The 25,845-nt window shown below is 54.6% G+C and overlaps 1 protein-coding gene across 5 annotated transcripts; it reads right to left on the bottom strand.

The window, feature by feature from the left end:
* Positions 1–539: 539 nt before the first annotated feature.
* ACTR1B (actin related protein 1B) lies at positions 540–25,845 on the bottom strand. 5 transcript variants are annotated; one of them, XM_029075032.2, is made up of 12 exons: positions 25,707–25,845; positions 24,023–24,205; positions 4,433–4,497; positions 4,039–4,114; positions 3,740–3,865; positions 3,351–3,475; positions 2,598–2,814; positions 2,403–2,495; positions 2,070–2,244; positions 1,773–1,834; positions 1,501–1,541; positions 540–1,391 (listed from the first exon to the last, which is right to left on the bottom strand). In XM_029075032.2, exons 2-12 carry the CDS (start codon positions 24,092–24,094, stop codon positions 1,289–1,291), a joined length of 1,155 nt encoding a protein of 384 aa, XP_028930865.1. In that variant the 5' UTR covers positions 24,095–24,205; positions 25,707–25,845; the 3' UTR covers positions 540–1,288. The 5 variants fall into 5 exon arrangements, with proteins under 5 accessions (XP_028930865.1, XP_028930863.1, XP_028930864.1 ...); XM_029075030.1 differs by lacking the exon at positions 25,707–25,845 and adding an exon at positions 24,911–24,927; XM_029075031.1 differs by lacking the exon at positions 25,707–25,845 and adding an exon at positions 24,879–24,915.

The following is a 25,845-nucleotide window of genomic DNA, read 5'->3' as shown; positions in this document are numbered from 1 at the left end:
AACAGGAAAGCAACGTGGCTTAGTGGGAAGAGTACGAACTTGGGAGTCAGAGGTCCTGGATTCTAATCCTGGCTCTGCCACCTGTCTGCTGTGTGACCTTGGGCAAGTCACTTCTCTGTGCTTCATTTACCTCATCTGTAAAATGGGACAACCTTATTACCTGTGTCTACCCCAACGCTTAGAACAGTGCTTGGCCCATAGTAAGCGCTTAAATACAATCATGATTATTACAGGGAGGCTGCCAGGAAGTGAGAAGGCGCATGCTGTAAAGGATAGAGCAGGGGCCTGCGAGTTAGAGGGTTGTGGGTTCTATTCATGGCTCCACCACTTGTCTGCTCTGTGACCTTGGACAAGTCACTTCACTTCTCTGGGCCTCAGATACCTCATCTGTAAAACGAGGATCGAGACTGGGAGCCCCGTGCGGGCCAGGGACTCGCCAACCTGATTTACTCGTATCCACCCCAGCGCTTAGTGCCTGGCAAAGAGTTAAGCGCTTCACCGATACCACTATTATTATGACGAAGCAGTCACACTCTGGGCCTTGTCCAATAATTATTACTATAATTAATTTACAAAAAGAAATACAGGCAACTGTGTTAAATTATTGTACAGGGCTGGGTGGGCGTAGTGGGGGCAGGGCTAGGCAGTGCTGGGATGTAGTCAGGCCACCACCGGCCCCAGCTCTGGTTCCTGATCGCATCGCTTCCGAGGACCAGCTGGAACGCCGCCCCCCACCCCTCCTGCCGCCCGGCAGGACCGACGGATGGACGGACGGTAGGCGTTAAGGGCTTCGAGGGAAGGATGAAATGCAGTGGGGGCCCAGCCCCTCCACGCACCTTAATGCCTTAGGGGTGGGGCAGCGGGGGCCTGTCCCTGGCCCCCCCTTTCAGGAGTGGGGAAGCAGGGGGGGGGTCCTTCTGATGCTGGTAGCAAGGGCGGGGGAAGGCTCAGAGGGAGTGGTCAACCTTAACTGTCAGGAGCATTTCAGCCTCACCCCCTGCCTGGCCCCGAGGCCTGTCCTATCTTCCAGCCCCCATCCTAGCAGGGTGTTGGAGGGAGGGGAGGGCCTGCGAGGCACCCCCTCCCTCAAAGCGGGGAGAGGGGAGAGAATCCTGGAACCTACAATCCAGGGCCTCCCCCCTCCTCTGCTGCAGCTCAGTGAGCCCACTGGCCCAGCTGGGGGTGGGGGTACCCAAGGCATGCATGGGGCACAGCTGAGGGCACCAGCGTGGACTGGAAAGGGCTAAGGGGCGCTGCCCCTTCCCCTTCCGGCCTTCCTCCTAGGGCCCTAGAAGGTCTTGCGATGGATGGCCCTGGCCCCATCCTCCTCATATTCCTTCTTGGACACCCACATCTTCTTAAAGGTGTCCAGGGAGGCCAGAATGGAGCCTCTGTGGAGGGATGGGGGGGGGGGCGGGTAAGGAACAGTCAATAACCTCCCTCCCCGACGGGGGCCGAACGGCTCGCTCCCTCCCCTTCGGTAGATGCCCCAAGCCTCACCCGATCCACGTGGAGTACAGTCGTTCCTGAGGTGCTGAGATCTAGAAGGAGCAGATGCCGTCAGGGAGGCGCCCACCACCCGCCCCCAAACCCCAGCTCGCCATCTTCCTGAATGCCCTTTGGTGAAACCCAACAGGATCCAGCTCAGGGTGGGGATGAACAAAGCGGGCAGAAGGGGAACGGGGCAAACGGGCAGTGGAAGGGCACTGTCAGCGGCAAAGGTCCCGGGCCCCAGTCTCTAACTGTTGCCCCGGGGCTCTCCTCCGACTCACCTTAATTTTGACATCCTTTGGAGACAGTTTCTTCACTTCACTCAGTAACCGATCCCCAAAGCCTGCCGGGAGCAGACAGCAGAGAGGGGCTGGGCCGGGCTGTCCTCGGGATGGGGGGTGAGGGGGAACAAACCTGTACCCCTCCCCACCCGCTCCCAGGCTCCCGTAAACCGGCCCAGTGGAGAAACAGGCCTCTTCCCACGCAACCCCAGGTCAGGCCCGGAGTCCGACCCCGCTGGGCGGGATGGTGTGGGGGAGGAACCTGTGGGGTTGCTCTGGGTCCTCTCCCGGGGCTACCTTTGAAGAGCGTTGAACCGCCCGAGAGGACGATGTTGGAAAAGAGCGTGCGGCGCAAGTCCATGTCGGACTTGTGGATGGCGAAGACGAGCACCTCGTGCAGCCCCTCACTCTCCTCCCCGACCAGGTCCGGCTGGAACAGCAACTCCGGCGCCCGGAACCTTGCCGGCCCCACCTGTGGGCCGGGACAGCGTGGCATCCGGGACCCTCCTGCTGACCGGGGAGCCCTCCCCCGGGCCGGGTCAAAGGGACGGCACGATCCCCGCCGTCGGACACCCGCCCCTCCCTCCCCGTTCCCCCGGGGTCGGCGTCCCGAGGCGGCAGAGGGCTCACTTCGAGGGTGCTGCCATCGGGCAAGGTGTACTGTGCCTTCTCCGTCTCCAGGGCCTCATCCTTCTGAGGGTTGATGGACAGGTAGCAGGTTCTCTGAGGGGGCAGGAGTGGGCTCAGGCAGGTGGGAGGGCAGGGTGCCCCTCTCCCCTCTCCCCTCTCAACTCCCCCTCGCCCTCCGGCCGCAGTCACAGTCACCTCCTTGATGGTCCGGACGACCTCAAACTCGGCCGAGGTGTGGAAGTCGGCCCCTTCCTTCCGCAGCAGGAGCCGCAGGTAGCGGGAGACGTCGCGGCCGGCAATGTCCACCCGCATGATGGCGTGGGGCATGGCAAAACCCTCGTAGATGGGCACCGCGTGGGTCACCCCGTCCCCCGAATCCAGCACCACTCCCGTCGTGCGCCCCGTTGCGTACCTGCAGCCAGAACTTCATCTCAACCACCCACCCCCAGGCCCGGGGATTCTGCCTCTCTTGGGTCTTCGGCCATCCCACCACTCCTGGCCACCCTGCCACACTGGGCCCGCCCCGGGGTGCAGGAAGGGGGAAGGGACCACGACCCCGGCTGAAAAACACCAGCAGGCCCTGGGGGGGGGCTTGGACAGATCAATGGACGAGAAGTTCAGGTTGGGTCACTGGGGATGGTCAGGGATGGAGAGGGGAGAGTCAGAGGTCTGTGCTGGGTCCCTGGGGGAGAGTCGGGGATGGAGAGGGGAGAGTCAGGGGTGATGGATGGTCCAGCCCTGAGCCTCAAACGTCTCTCGGTGACCTGAGGTGGCCATTGGAGACCAAGACTCAGGCTGGGCAGGGGGCGGTGGCTGAGCCCAGAGGGAAGGACTTGTGCTCTCATACATAAGTCAAGCTGGGGCTGCAGCTCGGGCGGGAGAGAGAAGGGCGGGCACAGACAAGCTGAGCACAGCCTGCATGGAAATGAACGGGGTGGGCACACTCACAGGCTGAGCACGGCCTGCATGGAGATGAACAGGGCCGGCACGTTGAAAGTCTCAAAGAACACCTCCGCCGCCTTCTCTCGGTTCTTGCTGGGGTTCAGCGGGGCCTCCGTCAGGAGAACGGGGTGCTGGGGGTGGGGAAAGCCTCCTCTAGCAAGAGCACCCCTCCCTCCTGCTCCCCGAACGTGACCGGCAGCATCGGCCACCCCGGCCCTCAACAGCTGCAGCGCGGGGACCCCGGTCTCTGCCCACCAGCCCCGGCTCGAGGCCCGGATTCCAGCCTGACCCCCCCCCCACAGCCTGGTGGGGAAGGGGCAGGGGGCAATCTGCAAGGGGGTGAGCCAGAAGGGGAGGGTTTAAAGGTCTCAAGCGGAGGGGACGGGGGGACTCACCTCCTCAGAGAAGGTCTGCAGCTGGTCCTTGGAGTAGACGTACTGCCAGACGCGCTCCATGTCATTCCAGTCGCGCACCACGCCGTGCTCCATGGGGTAGCGCAGAGCCAGCAGCCCCCGGTGCTCCTGGGCACAGGCCAGCCAGGGGGGAGAGGCCCAGGGTGGCACCACAGACCAGGAGGAGGAGCCCAGCCCGCCGCCGGAGGACCTGGGTTCGAGAACGGGACCAACCCAACCCAACTGGCAATGGGGGTCGGGGGCAGGGGAGGGATGCGCGGAGGGGCCACGTGAGATTTTACCTCAGCCTTCGGCCCAATGAACAGATCTCCTTCCAGCGCCCCGGCCATCACCCGCACGTGCTTCGGGCGGCCGACACTGGGGGACGGAGATGGCGGGAGAGGGCCTGGGTCAGGGTGATCGGCCCTCCTGGCCGAGAGATGGGCGGGGAGGGGGACCACGGCCAACGCGTACAGGTCAGGGAGCAGGGGGTGGGGATGGGGGGGGCTCCCCTTTGGCCGCCCCTTCCTCCCACCCCCAGCCTGGCAGGCTCTGGGAGGGGGCTGGGCTGATGGGTGTCCCCGACCCCAGCCGCGGCCCGGCTCGACCCCGCAGACCCCAATGCCCCTTGGAGCTGACTGGGCGGAAGCGGGGAACGGGAGGAGGCCGGGGTCGAGGAGCAGTGGGGACACTCACTAGTTGGGGAAGCAGTATTTGGGGATCTGGTCCCCGGCGAAGCCAGCCTTGATCACCCCGGAACCCTGCGGAGGAACACCGGGCTCAGTCTCCGAGCACGGCAGTGGAGGCCATGGGGGTTCACGGTCAGGAGCTGAGGGGGAAGGCACGGGCTGAAGTTGGGCCTCCCCCTGCCCTCTCCCGGGTGGGAATCGCTCTGAGGAGGCAGGGTGGCCTAGAGAAGCAGCGTGGCTTAGTGGAAAGAGCCTGGGCTTGGGACTCAGAGGGCGTGGGTTCTAATCCCGGCTCCGCCACTTGTCTGCTGTGTGACCTTGGGCAAGTCACTTCACTTCTCTGGGCCTCAGTGACCACATCTGTGAAAATGGGGATTAAAAAAAAAAGATGTGAGCCCCACGTGGGACAATCGGATTATCCCGTATCTACCCCGGCGCTTAGAACAGTGCTCTGCACAGAGTAAGCGCTTAACAAATACCATAATTATTTTAGAGAAGCAGCGTGGCTCAATGGAAAGAGCCCGGGCTTGGGAGTCAGAGGTCGTGGGTTCTAATCCCAGCTCCGCCATTTGTCAGCTGTGTGACTTTGGGCAAGTCACTTCACTTCACTCATCTGTAAAATGGGGATGAAGTCCGTCACCCTGATTACCTTGTACTACCCCAGCGCTTAGAACAGTGCTCTGCACATAGTAAGCGCTTAAGAAATACCAACGTGGTTATTATTATTAGGGGCGGAGCACGGGGCAGGGAGGAGGATGCCCCAGGTCTTAGTCCTCAGCCTGCTGAGTGGCCCTGCCAGTCCACCACCTCTCTGGGCCTCAGTTTCCTCCTCCGTCCACTGCGAAGGAGCCGCCTGCCCTCCCTCCCTTCGAGTGTGTCCGCCCCGCGTGGGACGGGGGCCGCGTCCGAGCTAACCGTCTTGCAGACACTTCACCAACAGCACCCCCGGGATTATTTCCGGGGAAGCGGTTTCCGAGGCGTGCGGGGGGACGGGGCAGGCCGGCGGGGCTGACGTTGCCCCCCGGATGGGAGGTCCCGAGCAGCAGGGAGCCCCCTCCCCCCCCGGGAGCCCGACGAGGCCCCGCCCGATGCCGCCCCCGCCCCGGGTCCGCCGCCGTTCGGCCCAAGATCGTCCATCCCAAGCGCTCAGTCCAGTGCTCTGCACCTAGTAGGCGCTCAATAAATACTAATGAATGAATGGGGATGCCTCCGGGGCGCCCTCCGGGATGCCCCCTGGATGTGTCCGCGCTGCGCCCGCTCTCCGGGGGCTGCTGAGCGTCCGTCCCTCCCCCGGCCTCGGGCCTCACGTTGTCGATGACCACGGGCTGGTTGGCGATGATGTCGTAGGACTCCATGGCGGGACGTGACAGCGCCGGGCAGGGCCGGGAAAGGCCGAGGGGGGCGGCAGCGAGGCGGGACTCCAGCCCAGGCCCCGCCCCCTGGCCCCGCCAGCCTATCGCGGGCCTCGGCTGCCGCCGGGGCCCCGCCCCTCCCCTCCGGCGACCAATGGCCGGCCGGCGCGGGGCGGAGTGACGGGCCCCGGCTCCCTAGCGACGGGGGAGGGGGGCCGCCCTCTGAGCGCGGGCCCCCGGCGACGGCGCCACCAATGGGATGGGGCCCTGGCCGCGGGACTGTCCAATCCGGGCGGGCGGCGCCGCCGCGGCTGACGTCATCGCTCCGGCCTTAAAGGGGCCCTGCCCCAACGGCATTCATTCATTCAACCCTATTTATTGAGCGCTTACTCTGTGCAGAGCACTGTGCGAAGCGCTGGGAAGGTAATAATACTAATAATAATAATGTTGGTATTTGTTAAGCACTTACTATGTGCAGAGCACTTTTCTAAGCGCTGGGGGAGATACAGGGTCACCAGGCGGCCCCACGGTGGATCCCCATTTTACAGAGGCGGCAACTGGGGCCCAGAGAAGTGAAGTGACTTGCCCACAGTCACACAGCTGACAAGTGGCAGAGCTGGGAATCGAACCCATGACCTCTGACTTCGAAGCCCAGGCTCTTTCCACTGAGCCAAATGTACAATTCGGCAACAGAGAGAGACCATCCCCGCCCAATAATGTTGGTATTTGTTAAGCGCTTACTCTGTGCAGAGCACTGTACGAAGCGCTAGGAATGTACAATTCGGCAACAGGTAGAGACCATCCCGCCCAATAATGTTGGTATTTGTTAAGCGCTTACTCTGTGCACAGCACTGTACGAAGCGCTAGGAATGTACAGTTCGGCAAGAGGTAGAGACCATCCCGCTCAATAATGTTGGTATTTGTTAAGCGCTTACTCTGTGCACAGCACTGTACGAAGCGCTAGGAATGTACAGTTCGGCAACAGGTAGAGACCATCCCCGCCCAATAATGTTGGTATTTGTTAAGCGCTTACTCTGTGCAGAGCACTGTGCGAAGCGCTAGGAATGTACAGTTCGGCAACAGGTAGAGACCATCCCCGCCCAATAATGTTGGTATTTGTTAAGCGCTTACTCTGTGCAGAGCACTGTACGAAGCGCTAGGAATGTACAGTTCGGCAACAGGTAGAGACCATCCCGCTCAATAATGTTGGTATTTGTTAAGCGCTTACTCTGTGCACAGCACTGTACGAAGCGCTAGGAATGTACAGTTCGGCAACAGGTAGAGACCATCCCCGCCCAATAATGTTGGTATTTGTTAAGCGCTTACTCTGTGCAGAGCACTGTGCGAAGCGCTAGGAATGTACAGTTCGGCAACAGGTAGAGACCATCCCCGCCCAATAATGTTGGTATTTGTTAAGCGCTTACTCTGTGCAGAGCACTGTACGAAGCGCTAGGAATGTACAGTTCGGCAACAGGTTGAGACCATCCCGCTCAATAATGTTGGTATTTGTTAAGCGCTTACTCTGTGCACAGCACTGTACGAAGCGCTAGGAATGTACAGTTCGGCAACAGGTAGAGACCATCCCGCGCAATAATGTTGGTATTTGTTAAGCGCTTACTCTGTGCAGAGCACTGTGCGAAGCGCTAGGAATGTACAGTTCGGCAACAGGTAGAGACCATCCCCGCCCAATAATGTTGGTATTTGTTAAGCGCTTACTCTGTGCACAGCACTGTACGAAGCGCTAGGAATGTACAGTTCGGCAACAGGTAGAGACCATCCCCGCCCAATAATGTTGGTATTTGTTAAGCACTTACTATGTGCCGAACACCGTTCTAAACGCTGGGGTAGAGACAGGGTCATCAGATGGTCCCAGGTGAGGCTCACAGTCTTCATCCCCATTTTCCAGTTGAGGTCACTGAGGCAGAGAATAATAATAATGTTGGTATTTGTTAAGTGTGTACTATGTGCCGAGCACTGTTCTAAGTGCTGGGGTAGAGAGAGGGTCATCAGGTGGTCCCACATGAGGGCTCACAGTCTTCATCCCCATTTTCCAGATGAGGTCACTGAGGCCCAGAGAAGTGAAGTGACTTGCCCCAAGTCACGCAGCTGACAGGCGGCGGAGCTGGGATTAGAACCCATGACCTTTGACTCCTAAGCCCAGGTTCTTTCCACTGAGCCACGCTGCTTCTAGTAAGCAGTAAGGGATGTTCCCTTCCTCCGATGAAGACCCTTAACAGGCTTCCAAATAATTAATAAGGATAATTCTGGTTTTCATTAAGTGCTTAGTAACGTGCCAAGCACTTGACCAAGCCCCGGAGTTGATAGACTATAAATACATCAGGTGTGATAATAATAATAATGTTGGTATTTGTTAAGCGCTTACTATGTGCAGAGCACTGTTCTAAGCGCTGGGGTAGACACAGGGGAATCAGGTCATCCCATGTCTTAATCCCCATTTTACAGATGAGGTAACTGAGGCACAGAGAAGTTAAGTGACTTGCCCACAGTCACACAGTTGAGAAGTGGCAGAGCTGGGATTCGAACTCATGACCTCTGACTCCAAAGCCCGAGCTCTTTCCACTGAGCCACGCTGCTTAGAACATCCCTGTCCCATTTGGGACTTGCAGTCTGCGAGGGAGGGAGAGGAGGTTTACAAATGAGGCAACTGAGGGACCAAGAAGTTAAGTGACCTGCCCCAGGTCAGGTGACAGGCAAGAGACAGAGCTGGAATTAGAACCCAGGTCCTCTAAGTCTCAGTCCTGGGCTCTTTCCACTAGGCTACTCTGTTTCCTCCAGGGAGAACCCCAGATTTAAAAAAAAAACACCAAAAAACAAATAAACTCACTTTTTAAACCCAACCCTTCCTATTTCAAATATGGGACTTTCAGGCCTCAACAACCTTCCTAACATTAACCCTTTTTGTTTTACTCTAGAGTTTTGTGTTTGATGCCTTTTACCCAAACATAAACAGCCTAATTTTACAAGTAAAAAACCAAAATAACCTAAGGCAATGCCAATATCAATCAGTGGTATTTACTATAAAAATAATAATTATGGTATTGGTTAAGTGCATACTATGTGCCAGGCACTGTACTAAGCGCTGGGGAGGATACAAGCAAATCGGGTTGAACGCAGTCCCTGTGCCACGTGGGGCTCAGTCTCGATCCCCATTTTCCAGATGAGGTAACTGAGGCCCAGAGAAGTTAAGTGACTTGCCCAAGATCACATAGCGGATACGTGTCAGTGTCAGGATTAGAACCCAGGTTCTTCTGATTCTCAGGTCCATGCTCTATCCACTATGCCATTCAGCTAAGCATTTGGGAGAGTACAACACAACAGAGTTGATAGGCACATTCCCTGCCCACAATGAGCTTACATTCTAGAAGGGGAGAGAGACATTAATATAAATTTCGGACATGTACATAAGTGCTGTGGGGCTGAGGGTGGGGTGGCTATCAAGTCCTTAAAGGGGACAGATCCGAGTGCCCGGGCAATGCAGAAGAGGGAGGAAGTAGGGGAGATGAGGGTTTAGTCAGGGAGGGCCTCTTGGAGGAGATGTGCCTTCAATATGGCTTTGAGGTGGGGAGAATGGTGGTCTGCTTTAAATGAAGGGGCAGGGAGTGGCCAGAGGCAAGAGACAGGATGCGGGCAAGGGATCGGTGGCGAGATAATAATAATTATGGTAGGTGGGTTGAGGTGAAGCTTGTAGCTTAGTGTTGGAGGAGTGAGGTGTGTGCGCTGGGTTACAGTAGGAAATCAACAAGGTAAGGTAGGAAGGGGGCGGCGAGCTGACTGAGTCCTTAAAAGCTGACTACAGAGTGTCCGTTAGATGGACGTGGATGGGCAATCCCTGGAGTTTCCTGAGGAACGGGGAGACGTGAACTGAACTTTTTTTTAGAAAAATGATTCAGGCAGCAGAATGAAGTAAGGTTTGGAGTGGAGAAACAGGAAGCAGGGAGGGCAGCGAGGAAGCTCCTGCAGTAATCAAGGGGGGATACGATCCGTGCTTGGGTCCCTGTAGCAGTTTGAAGAGGAAAAGGCGAATTCTGGAGATGCTGTGAAGGTGGAACCGACAGAATTTGGTGATAGATTGAATATGTGGGTCGAAGGAGAAAGGTGAGTCAAGGATAATGCCAAAGTTAAGGGCTTGTGAGACAGGGAGAATGGTGGTACTGTCTACAAAGATGGGAATGATAAGGGGAGGGCAGAGTTTGAGTGGGAAAATGAGGAGTTCTGTTTTGGACATGTTAAATTTGAGGTGTCAGCGGGACATCCAAGTAGAGATGTTCTGAAGGCAGGAGAAGCGAAACTGCAGAGAAGGAGGGATCGCGGCCGGATTTGGGAATCATCTAGGTAAAGATGATGGTAGCTGAAGCCACGGAAGCAAATGAGTTCTCCGAGGGTGTGGGGGTAGATAGAGAAGAGAAGGCGACCCAAAACTGAGCTTCGAGGGACTCATAGTGATAGGGCGGGAGGCAGAAGAGGAGCCCACAAAGAGACTGAGAATGAGCGGCCAGAGAGATAGGAGGAGAACCAGGAGAGGACAGGGTCAAGGTGAGGTAATACTTCCAGAAGAAGGGGGTGGTCCACATTGCTGAAGGCTGCTGACAGTTCGAGGAGGATTAGGATGGAGTAGAGGCTGTTGGATTCCATTTGGCAAGAAAAAGGTCACTGGTGACCTTAGAGTGGGTAGTGTCCCTATAGTGGAGGGGTGGATGCCAGCCTGAAGAGGGTCAAGGACAGAACAGGCACACAGCCCTGCAGGTTTGGGGTATTCATACTTAAAAATATAGGGGTCAGAATTGGGCCTGCATACACTGTAAAGAAAAAAAAACCCCAACAACAAAAAACCACCATGGGATTTACATCCCCACAATAGTCTAAATTGAGAGTCTCCTGTGAACAGAGCACTGTACTAAACACCTGGGAGTGTAGGAGAGACTTAGTAGACATGATCCCTACTCTCAAGGAACTTACAGCCTAATGGAGGGAAGACAGACAGACGCAAGCCAGTCACGAATAGCTGGATAAAAAACCAGCAGGCCTGCACCAGTATGGAAGGTTGGATGATACACAGAGGAGTTCTGGCCACCTGTGCCTCCTCCTCTGGGACTCTACTGCTTCCCTGTGATCCTCACTTGCTCTGAGGTAGTTAGTACAGTGCTCTGCACCAGTAAATGCTCAATAAATACCACTGACTGAAGCAGGGAGCTGAGAAACAGCATGGCCCAGTGGAAAGAGCACGGGACTGTGAGATCGCAGGACCTGGGTCCTATTCCCAGCTCTGCCACTTATCTGATGTGTGACCTTGGGGAAGTCACTTCACTTCTCTGTGCCTCAGTTTCCTCATCTCTAAAATGGGGATTAAGACTGCGAGCACCATGTGGGATGGGGACTGTGTCCAATGAATGCATGAATGAACCTGCTTATCTTGTATCTGCCCCAGCGCTAAGTACAGTGCCTGGCACATAGTAAGTGCTTAACAAATGCTATTATTATTAATATTATTATTATGTAGGCAGGGCATAGACCGCTGCCTCAAAGAGTCACAAGGGGGCACCAGACTGGTGTCTACGGGGAGCCCTCCAGGCCTTGTGGACAGGAGTTTGGCAGGGGGAATGGTCACCCTTTTGGCTTCCACCTTTGCTTATCTACAGCTGCCTGCCGGGCTTAGCCACCCTTTACCCTCCGAGGGCTCGTCTCAGCCTGGGATGAGGTGGCAGAGGCGTGGATGGGAAGAGAGGCTGCTGGGATGAGAAGTGCTCGGCTTGCCGCAAGCCGGGCCCCTCCAGCTGCCTCGGGAACTCGGGTCCCCCCGACCCCACCAGAGTCAGAGGAGACATGAAGAAGGGGGGGGCCTCTGCCCAGAGCTGACTCCACCAGAAGCTACTTCTGTAGCTCCTAGCTCTCCTCTCAAGACGCTTTCCATCTTTCCCGGTTGGGTCTCAGCCGAAGGCTGGGGAGACCAGGTGGATGCAAATCCCTCGGGCTGGGGGTAGGGAGGGGGCAAGCTCTGGAGCTGAGCATGTCCCTCACCGCTGCCTCTGCCGCTGCCAAGGGCTCAGCCTGCTGTCCGGCGGCTCTACGTGAATGGTTGTCCATCCAGCTCTACATAAACAGAAACTCCTCCCCATCGGCTTTAAAGCACTCCATCATCTTACCCCCTCCTACCTCACCTCGCTGATCTTCTACTACAACCCAGCCCACACACTTCACTCATCAAATGCCGTCCAATTCACTGTATTTTTATGTCATCTACCTTGACATCGACCCCTTGCCCACGTTCTCTCTCTGGCCTGGAACTCCGTCCCCCTCCATATCCGACAGTCCACCACTCTCCCCACCTTCAAAGTCTTATTAAAACCACATCTCCTCCAAGAGGCCTTCCCCGGCTAAGCCTTCATCTCCCCTACTTCCTCTCCCTTCTGTAATAATAATGTTGGTATTTGTTAAGCGCTTACTATGTGCAGAGCACCGTTCTAAGCGCTGGGGTAGATACAGGGTCATCAGGTTGTCCCACGTGAGGCTCACAGTCTTAATCCCCATTTTACAGATGAGGTGGCTGAGGCAGAGAGGTTAAGTGACTTGCCCACTGACAAGTGGCAGAGCCGGGATTCGAACCCATGACCTCTGTCTATATCCTCTCGGCACTTGGATCTGTCCCCTTTAAGCACTTGCTATTCACCTCACCATCTCCCCGGCAAGGCACTTACGTTCGTATCTGTAATTTATGTTAATGTCTCTCTCTCCCTCTAGACTGTAAAATTCCCGATGGGCAGAGAACATGTCTACCAACTGTGTTGTAGTGTATTCTTCCAAGCACTTAGTACAGTGTTCTGCCTACGGTCAGCACTCAATAAATACTACTGATTGATAGATACTATTGATGGATTGATAAGGGGAAGGATGATTTGCCTTTTGCCGCTGCTGCGATGGTGGAGAGAGCTGTGGGGGGGTGGGGAACGACTGCTAACTGGATGCCCTTCGGGACTCTGCTCCTCTAATTGAGGAGGGGAAGATGAGGGGGGGAGGTTAACCTCCTCCCACCCACCCCCACCCGACTCCACCTGCCACGCAGGGTGGCTCTGTTTTGATCCAAAGTCTCCAAGGAGGTGAGATACTTCCTTCTAGCAGCAGGTTTGAGGCGCTGCATCGCAGAGATCGACCAACGGCTAAACAGGTCTGCCCTTGGCATGTATTAATAATAACAATAATGACATTTGTTAAGCGCTTACTATGTGCAAAGCACCGTTCTAAGCACTGGGGAGGCTACAAGGTGATTAGGTTGTCCCTCGTGGGGCTCACAGTCTTCATCCCCATTTTACAAATGAGGAAACGGAGGCACAGAGAAGTTAAGTGACTTGCCCAAAGTCACACAGCTGACAAGCGGCTGAGCGGGGATTTGAACCCATGACTTCTGACTCCCAAGCCCATGCTCCTTCCACTCTGTTAAGCGCTTACTGTGTGCCAAGCACTGAGCACCTCCGGACAGAAAGGCACGTCACTCGTACCCAGTTCTTCCACATAGCTGTTGAGGAATTAGCAAACGTCTTCCCGACACCGTGCGTCTTCCCGGATGGAACGGGGAGTCTCTGTTGGATTTCGAGCTCCCCAGAGGCACAAGGGACCATGTCTAATTCCCACCCGGGGAATTTTCTCCCAGTGCTTAGTACAGCGCTCTGCACACAGTAAGTGCTTAATAAATACTATTACTACAGTGTGCATGGATTTGGCATCAATCGGTTTATTAGTCAATCTGTCTCATCTTAAAGGGAGAGGGTGGGGTGAATATCAAGTGCTTAAAGGGGACAGACCCAAGTGCAGAGGGGAGAGGGAGTAGGGAAGATGAGGGCTGAACCAGGGAAGACCTGTTGGAGGAGATGTGGTTTTAATATGGCTTTGAAGGTGGGGACAGTAGCGGTCTGTCAGATATGTAGGGGGAGGGACTATTTATTGAGCACTTACTGCACAAAGAGAACCGTACTGAGCGCTTCGGAGAATACAGCAGAGTTGGTAGAAACGCACCCCGGTCACAAGAGAGGTCCCGGTCACAAGAGAGGTCCAGGAGCACGAGGGACAAAGGTTTCCATCATGCAGGGCTCTTCGAGCATTCTCTAAGGGCTACAGGTATTGAACGAGTCTATATCGTTGTCCTTCATGTTTTCTTTTTTTATGAAACTCGCCAAGCGCTTACTATGCGGTAGGCACTGTACTAGGAGCTAGGGTAGATACAAGCAGGTCAGGTTAGACAGAGTTCATGTCCCACCGGGGCTCACAGTCTTAATCCCCACTTTACAGATGAGGCAACTGAGGCACAGAGATGTTAAGAGACTTGTCCACAGTCACACAGCAGATGTGGTAGAGCCAGGGTTAGACTTCAGTTCCCTCATCTGTAAAATGGGGATGAAGACTGTGAGCCCCACGTGGGACAACCTGATTCCCCTATGTCTACCCCAGCGCTTAGAACAGTGCTCGGCACATAGTAAGCGCTTAACAAATACCAACATTATTATTATTATTACTTCAGGGCCTCTGACTCCCAGGCCTGGGCTCTTTCCACTAGGCCACACGCCTTTCGGCAAAAACAACACTCAGATAGTGGAACCCGAACTGTGGACGCCAAGTTCACTGAAGGGCATTCTGAACACCCGTGGGTGATGTTTCCTAGCTCCTTCCCGCCATAGATGAGCACTGCACCCCGAAGGGAGGCAGAGGGGCCTGCCGGAAAAAGCACCGCTCTGAGTGAGGACACCCTGGCTCTGGGATCTTGAACCAGTTGCTTCTCTTCTCTGGGTTTCGGTGTCCCCTTCATCTGTAAAATGGGGATGAGACGCCTGCCCTCTACCTCCCCAGGGGCCGGGGGGACGACGACATGGATTGCAATCGGTTCGATTATATTGAATCTACCCCAGCTTTTAGCACAGTGCTCTGCGCCTAACGGGAAGCACTTAATCACTAATGTCACTACCACAGCCGGCCAGACACATAAGCGCACTGCTGTCTCATCTTAAAGAGCCCAAGGGCAGGGCTTGGGGAGAGAAGGGAGAGGATGTCCTTCCACTAGCAGGAGGCTGGGCGGGGCCTAGTGATGAGGGTTTAGGACCCAGCTCTGCCACTTGCCCCTGCGTGACCTTGAGCCAGTCACTTCACTTCTCCCAGCCTCAGGTTCCTCATCTGTAAAATGGAGATTTAATACCCGTCCTCCTTCCCCGCTAAGACCGTGAGCCCCACAGGGGACTGGGACTGCATCTGACCCAATCAGTTCGTATCTACCCCACGCTTAGTCTAGAGCCTGGCACAGAGCACTTAATGAATGCCTTAATAATAGGACATGTGTGTGTGGCTGTTTTGCAGTTCTGGCCCCCCTGAAGCCCCCGGGCCGCCCCCAGTGTCTATTGCGAGGTGGTTGGCAGGAGATAACAGGTGCGGCCCATGGTTCTGGAACAGAAGGTCTTTGTGAGGCTCTGCCCGTGCCCCCTGCCCCCAGGCCCTCCCCCGTTTTCTAGGCGGCCATGGAGTAGGCTACTACTGCCAGAGGTTTTTCTCAGTGGCCACTGAGTGAAGCTACTACCTCCACAGGGATTTTTTTCGGGGGGTGAGAAAATGCTGGTGCTGTCTGAATGAGAGAAAGACATTTTGACTGTACTCACTTTATCGCGAGCTCATCTGTCCCGCTGTCGGGCCCTTGCCCTCATCTTCCCTCTGGCCTGGAATGCCCTCTCCTCTCATATCCTCTCATATTGAGAAGCAGCGTGGCACAGTGGAAAGAGCACGGGCTTTGGAGTCAGGGCTCATGAGTTCGAATCCCAGCTCTGCCCCTTGTCAGCTGTGTGACTGTGGGCAAGTCACTTAACTTCTCTGTGCCTCAGTTCCCTCATCTGTAAAATGGGGATTAAGACTGTGAACCCCACGTGGGACAACCTGATTCCCCTGTGTTTACCCCAGCGCTTAGAACAGTGCTCGGCACATAGTAAGCGCTTAACAAATACCAACATTATTATATCCGACAGACTGCTACTTTCCCCACCTTCTAAGCCCTTCTAAAATCCCATCTCCTCCAGAAGGCCTTCCCTGACTAACCCATTCCCCCACCCTCCCCTCTATGTCACCTCTGCACCTGGATCCGCACCTCTGAAGCCCCTCATATTCACCCTATTCCCAGCCCCACAGTGCCTAGGTCCAGATCCTTATATTTTCCCATTTCCCTTATCTGTACTTGATTTTAATAGCTGCCGTCCCTTCTAGACTGCAAGCTCCTTGTGAACAGGCATCCTCTCTAGCAACTCCACTGTACCGGTCTCTCCCTCGTGCTCGGTACAGCACCGTGCACACAGTAAGCGCTCGGAAAGTACACTGATTGACTGACCGTGCCCAGGACCTCAGTTCCAACTGAGAGACGTCTCCCATCGCTGCTGTCAACACGGGATGCCTAGAACTGGGCAAAGGAGCGCTAGGCATAATCAGACGTGTTTAGCAACGGCCTAGTGGGTGCTGAGTACTCTACTAAGGGCTTGGGAAAGCGCCACAGATGGCAATGACCTCCGAGCCCCCGAGTGCAGGGAGGAACTCCCTTTTGTTTCTAAAACGGCGACTGGGCGTCTCGGCGTCGCTCTGAGATTCGGTCTCCAAGGCGGCCATTAACCTCATGGGCTCTGAGTTAGCAGGCTACACCTGGACTGGTTAGACAAGAATCAATCCAAGATCAAAGACCTTCTGGCAGCAAATCAAGGAATGTGTCAGCCACACCTTAAATCGCCTCATGCCTGACAAATGGGATCCGTCTGGAAGCCAAACGGCACACAGAGTACAAGTTCAGGAACACGTCTTCTTCGTGACCTTGGGCGAGTCACTTCACTTCTCTGTGACTTGGTTACCTCATCTGAAAAATGGAGATTGAGACGTGAGCCCCAGGTGGGACTGGTACTGGGTCCAACCTGATTTTTCTATCTATCCCAGCTCTTAGCACAGTGCCTGGCACATAGCGAGTGCTTAACAAAAACACAATTACTATTATTACGTTCCTTGCGGGCAGGGAAGGTCTAACTTCTTTCATTAGACCGTAAGCTTGGCGAAGGCAGGTTTCAGGTTTTCCAACTCCTGCATTCTCCCAAGCTTTTAGTAATAACTGTGGTCATTGTTAAGTGCTCACTAGGTGCCAGGCACTGTTTTAAGCACTGGGGTAGATACTAGATAATCGGGTTGGACATAGTCCCTGTCCCACAGAGGGCTCACAGTCTTAAACTCCATTTTACAGATGAGGTAACTGAGGCACAGAGAAGTGAAGTGACTTGCCCAAGGTCACAGAGGAGCCGGAATTAGAACCCAAGTCCTTCTGACTCCCAAGCCTGTGCTCTATCCACTAGGCCTTGCTGCTTTACTCTCAGCACTCAGAAGGTGCTGAAAACTGTACTCAAGACTGTAAGCTCGTTGGGAGCAGGCAACACATCTTTCAATTCTGTTAAACTGTCCTAAGCACTTAGTACAGTGCTCGTCTCACAGAAAGCGCTCAATAAATACGATTGATTGAGTGACTGACAGAAGAAACCCCACCTCCTCCTCCTAAATTCCCTACCATTCATTCATTCAATCATATTTATTGAGCACTTACTGTGTGCAAAGCACTGTACTAGGCGCTTGGGAGTGTACAGTATAACGACAGACACATTCCTGCCCACAACAAGCTCACAGTCTAGAGAGGTCATAACCTCCCCACCTACCACCTCAAGATTTCAGTATAGACCCACCACATATGCTGTTCTGTTAAAGCATTTACTCATCTACATATCCAACTTTCTATTCTCATTCTCCTCCTCCCTGAGATGTACTCTGTGCCTGTCTCCCCAACTAAACTGTAAGCTCACTGAGGGCAGGGATCTGATCTCCTATACTTACTGAAATTTCGATTCAGTTCTCTGCAGACAGAAGGAGCGCAAGACATATTATTTATTAGACAATAATAACGATTATGGTATTTGTTGAGCGCTTACTATGTGCCAGACATTGTACTAAGATATAACCAAATCAGGTTGGACACAGTCCCTGTCCCCTATGGGGCTCAAAATCTCAATCCCCATTTTCCACATGAGGGCATCGAGACTCAGAGAAGTGAAGTGAGTTGCCCACGGTCACGCAGCAGACAAGCGACAGAGCCGGGAGTTGAACCCATGACCTTCTGATTCTCAGGCCTGGGCTCTACCCACTATGCTACGCTGAATAAAACGCCACTCCGGGCAGAGCCTCCTCTGAGTAAAGCCTAATAATAACTGGCAGTTGCTAAGCACTTACTATGGACCAAGCATTGTCCTAAGCTCCTGGGGTAGATACCGACAATCGGGTCAGACACAGCACCTGTCCCATATGTGGTTCCAAGTCTAAGAGGGAGGGATAACGGGTATTCATTCCCCATATTACAGATGAGGGAACGAAGGCCTAGAGAAACTGGGTGACTTGCCCAAAGTCAGAGGGCAGACAGGTGGTGGAGTGAGGATTAGAACCCAGGCCCTTTGACTCCAAGACCCGGGGGCTTTCCACGAGGTCACGCTGCTTCTCAAGAACCATACTATTGCGGGCTCTCGTTATATCCCGGCTAGACTACTGTGTCAGCCTTCTCTCTGACCTCCCTTCCTCCTCTCTCGCCCCGCTCCGGTCTATTCTTCACTCCGCTGCCCGGCTCATCTTCCTGCAGAAACGATCTGGGCATGTCACTCCCCTTCTTAAACAACTCCAGTGGTTGCCTATCGACCTCCGCTCCAAACAAAAACTCCTCACTCTAGGCTTCGAGGCTCTCCATCACCTTGCCCCTTCCTACCTCTCCTCCCTTCTCTCCTTCTACCGCCCACCCCGCACGCTCCGCTCCTCTGCCGCCCACCTCCTCGCCGTCCCTCGGTCTCGCCTATCCCGCCGTCGACCCCTGGGTCACGTCCTCCCGCGGTCCCGGAACGCCCTCCCTCCTCACCTCCGCCAAACTGATTCTCTTTCCCTCTTCAAAACCTTACTTAAAAATCACCTCCTCCAAGAGGCCTTCCCAGACTGAGCTCCTCTTCCCCCTCTACTCCCTCTGCCATCCCCCCTTTACCTCTCCGCAGCTAAAGCCTCATTTTCCCCTTTTCCCTCTGCTCCTCCACCTCTCCCTTCCCTTCCCCACAGCACTGTACTCGTCCGCTCAACTGTATATATTTTCGTTACCCTATTTATTTTGTTAATGAATTGTACATCGCCTTGATTCTATTTAGTTGCCATTGTTTTTACGAGATGTTCTTCCCCTGGACGCTGTTTAGTGCCATTGTTCTTGTCTGTCCGTCTCCCCCGATTAGACTGTAAGCCCGTCAAACGGCAGGGACTGTCTCTATCTGTTGCCGACTTGTTCATCCCAAGCGCTTAGTACAGTGCTCTGCACATAGTAAGCGCTCAATAAATACTATTGAATGAATGAATGAATGAACCATCTCGACCACAATTTCAATCAGCCAATCGATCGTCTCAATCAACCGACCCAGGAGCCCTGGACCCCGGACTCTCTCGATGGCTTCGCGCAGCCTCCTCTCTACACCAGGGACGCCATGGTTGAAGATCCCCTGCCCGGCTGAGCCGATCAGTGGATGACCCTGGAAGGCCCCCGACATGGATGAGGAGCCCGGGAGCACCGGGACTTGGGGGAGTCGGGGCAGAGTTTCCGGAGGGTGAAGACGGTGGACCGGCAGGGAGTTGTGGGGAGGAGGAAGAAACGGGATGGGGAGACAAAACATTTGGAACCGTAGTAACAGGTTCTAAAGTCCGGGGAAACCGGAGAGGTGAAGGAGACGAGAAGGGGCGGCTGCACCACAGCTGAGGGGAGGGAAGGGGGTGGGTGGGAATGGGAAACCTGTCGTCCACAGCAACTGGGGAGGGGGGAAGACGGGGGTTGTGGGGGAGCAGGGCGGGCAGGGCCATCCCACCAGACGAGCATTTTCTGCCTGGCGACAGCTGGACAGAATTGAGTTTGACAACTGTGATCTTGGGCACCTGGCGACTCGCATTCAGCTGTCGGGGGTGGAATGTGGGGCCCCTGGAGAAGACTGAGCAGGGGCCTCCCCTCCCTCGCCCCCTCCCAGATCGAGCCCCCCGAGGGGCCCAAACAAGGGTCCGAGGCACAGGCTGCTGCCACTCTCTGGCCAACCTCCCACCTCCCCCGACGTCGAGGAGTCCTGCGCCGGGGGACTGAGCCCGCCGGCCAGCGGAGCCATGGGGAGAGACCCCAATGATCGCAAACCCTCAGCTTCCCCGTGAGGAGGCTCTGAAGCCCTGAACTCCAGCGTCAAGTGAGCGCTTAATAAATACCCTCGATTAATTGATTTTGTTGGATTTAACACTGGCTGATCCCCCAGGGGGATTTCCAATAAATCAGTAGCGTTTTTTGAGCACGGTACTAAGCACATGGGAGAGTACAAAACAAAAAATCTCCACTTGGATGTCCTGCGGACACCTCAAAATTAACACGTCCAAAACAGAACTGCTCATCTTCTCGCTTAAACCCCCCCATCCCCACCCTGATTTTCCCGTCACAGTAGACAGCACCATCATCCTTTCTGTCTCGCAAGCCCTCAACCTTGGCGGTATCCTTGACTCACCTCTCTCATTCAACCCACACATTCAATCTCTCATAAATCCCATCGATTCAAACTTCAGGACATCGCTAAAATCCGCCCTTTCCGCTCCATTCAAACTGCCACCATGGTAATCGAAGAGCACAATGATCCTCTTCTGCCTTGATTACTGCATCAGCCTCCTTGCTGACACATCCCTGCCTCCTGTCTCTCCCCACTCCAGTCCATACCACACTCTGCTGCTTGGGTCATTCTTCTACAGAAAGGTTCATGCCACGTTTCCCCACTCCTCAAAAACCTCCAGTGGTTGTCCATCCAACTCCACATCAAACAGAAACTTCTTGTCATCGGCTTTAAAGCAGGCAGTCACCTTGCCCCCACCTACCTCACCTCGCTGCTCTCCTACTACACCCCAGTCGGCACATTTCGCTCCTCTAATGCCAACCTACTCACCGTCCCACAATCTCGTCTACCTTGCCGCCGACCTCTCGCCCACATCCTGCCTTTGATCTGGAATGTCGTCCCTCTTCATATCTGACAGACAATTACTCCCACGACCTTCAAAGCCTTACCAAAGGCCCATCTCCTCCAAACGGCCTTCCTTGACTAAGCCCTTCTTTCCTCTTCTCCCGCTCCCTTCTCCATCGCCCTGACTTGCTCTCTTTATTCATCCTCACCCCACAGCACTTATGCATATATCTGTAATTTATTTATTTCTATTAACGTCGATGTGGGCAGGGTATGTGTCTACTAACTCTGTTGTACTGTATTCTCCTGAGTGCTTAGTACAGTGCTCTGCATACAGTAAGTGCTTGATAAAGCCGATCATTTGATGGATTACAATAAAATCGGTCGCTCTTATCCTTGTCCTGTAGGAGCCTACAGACCAGCGGATCAAGCAGTCTGTATTGAGCCCCTGCTGGGTTCAGGGCAGTGCACTAAGGATTTGGGAGAGGGCAACCAAGCTAGTAGACATGATCCCCACCACCAAGGAGCTAGCAGTTTAGCCGGGGAGACAGGCGCAGAAATAAAATTACAGGCAGGAAGAAGAAGGAAAGAGAGAACTGAATATGAATTAGTGCCTAAGTAATAGGGAATGGAAGACACTGTATACGCATAAGGGTTTGGGGAGGGCATGAGTGCTTAGAATTCACAGGAGTCCTCAGTACAGTGCTCTGCATGCAGTAAGCGCTCATTATCGCGGTTTGAGATGTGCAGAAATAGCAGTTAGGGGGCAAACGCAGGTTGGCCAGAACCATAGGGCAAGAGACTCATCTCTTTCAGGGGACCCCATCTCCCCTCCCTGATCATATGCCATAACTACAGGCTAGCTGACTAACGATAGTCTCAGGGGTTTGGGTTAAGGGAAGACAGGTGCAGGGGCAAGATGGTGAGTCCTGGGGGGGGTGGAATTTAGGCCTGGGGTCCCCCCCCGCCCAGGGCCCACGAGAACCTGGACTCTGGCCCCAGGAGAATCCTAGAGGAAGAAATAGAGAAGCTGCTGATGCTACTAATAATATTACTTTTCTTTTTCTTTTTTTTTAATTATGGTATTTGTAAGCGCTCACTGTCTGTTAAGCACTGTTCTATGCTCTGGTGTTGGTACAAGTTAATTAGGTCGGTCACAGTCCCCGTAGCGCATGGAGCTCACGGTCTAAGTAGGAGGGTGAACAGGTATCCCTTGTTTTATAGTTGAGGAGCCTGAGGCACAGGGAAGTGAAGTGACTTGCCTAAGGTCACAGAGCAAGCAATTGATGGAGCGGGGATAAGAATCGAGGTCCTTCTGACTCCCAAGCCCTTGCTCTCTCCACTAGGCCACCTCGCAATTAACTAGCAATGTTATCTACTCTAGGCTTACTAGGAGCCAGATCACGGTGTGAAGCATTGGAGCAGATACAAGCTAATCGGGTCAGACGTGGTCCCCATCTGTCCCGGGGTTCCCAGCCCCGGAGGGAGGGAGGGAGAGCAGGTGGCTCATCCCCATTTTACAGATGGGCCCAGGGAGGTGGAGCACCTGACCCAAGGTCACCAGCGGGCAGGTGGCCCAGCTGGGGTACCCTAGAAGGGGTCTCGAGATAGTTAGACCTTCCCCAGCCACCTCCAAAGGCCCTTATGGGCAGAGGGAACAAAAACAGGAAGGGGAGGAGGCCGGCACTGAAGGACAGGAGAAGCCACGGAGGGCAGCGGACTGTAGAGAATGGAGGCCAAGAGGAAGTGGGTCACAGCAGAGAAGGGAAAGGAGGGAGGAAACGCTGACGTGAGCGGTAAGTAGTTCAGAACTCAGGTCCCATTGGAGCTGAAGCCAAATGCAGTCAGGGCAGCCGCCACGTGGTTCCCCCGAGCGCTGGGCTGCGGCTGCCAGAAGCAGAGTACTTGGCTGGGTGGACTGAGCTCTGACCCAGAAATGGCCTTACTCCCACTTTTAGGAGTTTTCCAAACTGCAGGGCTGAATCATCCTCCACCTCAGGAAACTCTCCACCTTCCCGGTTCCCAATTCCTACCGCCCAACGTCCGCCTGGAAGTACAGTGTCCTCCCGCTCGGGCCAAGGACTGACTGGTACCTCTTCAGCAAGCTGGCTTGCTAACAAGGCCCCGAGGAACTTCCCTTCTAGGAAATGCTTCGGGACGACAACTCTTAAGGAGCAGCGTGGCCTAGTGGAAAGGGCACGGGCCTGGGAGTCAGAGGGTCCTGGGTTCTAATCCCAGCTCCGTCACTCGTCTGCTGTGTGACCTTGGGTGAGTCACTTCACTTCTCTGGGTCTCAGTGACCTCATCTCTAAAGTGAGGAGTCAGACTGGGAGCCTCACGGGGGCCAGGGACCGAGACCCACCTGATTAGCGTCTATCTTCCCCGGCGCTTAGAACAGTACCTGCCAGGTAGTAAGTTTGGGGAAGCAGCGAGGCACAGCGGGACAGAGCACAGGCCTGGGAGTCGGAAGGACCTGGGTTCTAATCCCAGCTCTGCCCGTCTGCTGTGTGACCTTGGACAAGTCACTGCACTTCTCTGGGCCTCAGCTACCTCATCTACAAAACGGGGATTAAGGCTGTGAGCCACACATGGGACAGGGACTGTGTCCAACCCGACTGGTTTGTATCCACCCCAGCGCTTAGTATGGTGCCTGGCCCGTGGCCAGGGCTTAACCAATACCACCTTGATTAACTGTTTTCAGGTCATGGGTTCTAACCGTGGCTCTGCCACTTGCCTGCTGTGTGACCCTGGGCAAGTTACTTGACTTCTCCGTGCCTCGGTTAGACGGGGATTGAGAGTGTGAACCCCAAGTGGGGCAGGGATGGTGTCCAATCTGATTTGCTGGTATCCACCCCACCGCTTAAGCCCTTAACAAATACCATCATCCTTATTATCTCAAATGCCCCCTTATTGACACCTGCAATTTACTGATGCAATTTACCTTATTGTCCCGATGTGTTTGTCCCTACTCCACTAGTGAGCTCTTTGTGGAACAGAGACTGTATCTGCTCTGATGACCTTAGATTTAGCACAGGGTTCAGTCCTGAGGGCACCTAAAACCCTAACTAGTAAGGATAAGGATTGGGTCTACCATCTCGATCAAATCAGTCTCCCCCAAGTGCTGAGTACTAAGTAAGTGCTCAGTAAATGCCACTGATGGTTTGATTAATTGAATAATAATAATGAAAGACAGACCAGTAGAGTCATGAGGAGCGTGAGTCCTGAATCCAAACCACGGGGCAACAGCTCTGAAGGTGGCGGGTTCATCCTCAGCCCGCCAGTCTTTCCTTCCAGCCCCCGGCCGGGGCTCAGCCCCACAGCACACTCTTCACTCCTGGGGCAGCTTGGAGTACAAACACCTTCGAGAAGCACCGGGACCTAGGGGGAAGAAGCACAAGAATGAGAGTCTGGGCTCTAATCCCGACTCTGCCACTGGCCTGGCGTGGGTCCTCGGGCAAGTCACTCAACTTCTCGGTCCCTCAGTTTCCTCATCTTAACAACGACAATAACGATAATGGAATTTCTTAAGCGCTGACCATGCGACAGGCACCGTACTGAGCGCTGGGGTGAATACAGGCAAATTGAGTTAGACACAGTCCCACGTGGGGCTCACAGTCTCAATCGCCGTTTTCAAGCGCTTAGTACAGCGCTCTGCACGTAGTAAGCGCTCAATAAATGCCATTGAATGGATGAGGGAACTGAAGCCTGGAGACATCCAAAACAAAAACTCCTCACTCTTGGCTTCAAAGCTCTCCAATACCTTGCTCCCTCCTACCTCACCTCCTTTCTCTCTTTCTCCTGCCCACCCTGTACCCTCTGCTCCTCTGCCGCTCACCTTCTCACGGTCCCCCATTCGCGCCTGTCCCGCCGTCGACCCCTGGCCCACGTCCTCCCGCTGTCCTGGAACGCCCTCCCTCCTCACCTCCGCTAACCTCACTCTCTTCCCCTCTTCAACGCCCTGAGAGCTCACCTCCTCCAAGAGGCCTTCCCAGACTTAGCCCCCCTTTCCCTCCCCTCAGCACTGTGCTCTTTTGTATATATTATATATTACCCTATTTATTTTGTTAATGAGGTGTACATCACCTTGATTCTATTCATCAGAAGCAGCGTGGCTCAGAGTGGCTCAGTGGAAAGAGCCCAGACTTGGGAGTCAGAGGTCATGGGTTCAAATCCCAGCTCAGCCGCTTGTCAGCTGTGTGACTTTGGGCGAGTCACTTCACTTTTCTGTGCCTCAGTGACCTCATCTGTAAAACGGGGATGAAGACTGTGAGCCCCAGGTGGGACAACCTGATCACCTTGTATCCTCTCCAGCGCTTAGAACAGTGCTTTGCACATAGTAAGCGCTTCAAAAATGCCATCATTATTATTCATCTCGATGATGTTTTCTTGCTTTGTTCTGTTTTGCTCTGCTGTCTCCCCCGTTTGGACCTTGATCCTGTCATTGGGCGGGGGTGGTCTCTGTTGTCCAATTGTCCATTCCAAGTGCTTAGTCCAGTGCTCTGCACATAGTAAGCGCTCAATAAATACGATTGTATGAGGCAAGTCAAGTGACTGGCCCGAGGTCACACAGCAGACCAGTGGCGGGGATTAGAACCCACGACCTTCCGCCTGCCAGGCCCGTCATCTGTCCACCGCACCACGCTGCTCCTCCGAAACGCTTCAATAACAATTAGTAATAATAATAACGTTATTTGTTAAGCGCTTCCTATGTGCAGAGCACTGTTCAAAGCACTGGGGGAGATCCAGGGTCATCAGGTTGCCCCACGTGAGGCCCAGTCTTCCTCCCCATTTTCCAGATGAGGTCACTGAGGCCCAGAGAAGTGACTGGCCCACAGTCCCCCAGCTGACGGGGGGCGGGGCGGGGATTCGAACCCACGACCTGGGACTCCGGCCGCCGAGCCGCGCTGCTTCTCTTTCCCAAACGCCATCGTCTGCAAACTGAGGAGGGAAAGATTTGCTTTCCCTCCCCCTTCGGACGGTCGGTCCCATAAGGGGTCGTCCTCTACATAGCCCCCCTC

Source organism: Ornithorhynchus anatinus, chromosome 11 (assembly GCF_004115215.2).
Source record: "Ornithorhynchus anatinus isolate Pmale09 chromosome 11, mOrnAna1.pri.v4, whole genome shotgun sequence".
NCBI lineage: Eukaryota > Metazoa > Chordata > Mammalia > Monotremata > Ornithorhynchidae > Ornithorhynchus > Ornithorhynchus anatinus.
Note: the sequence above shows the minus strand (reverse complement) of the source record. Positions and strands in the feature narration are given on the sequence as shown.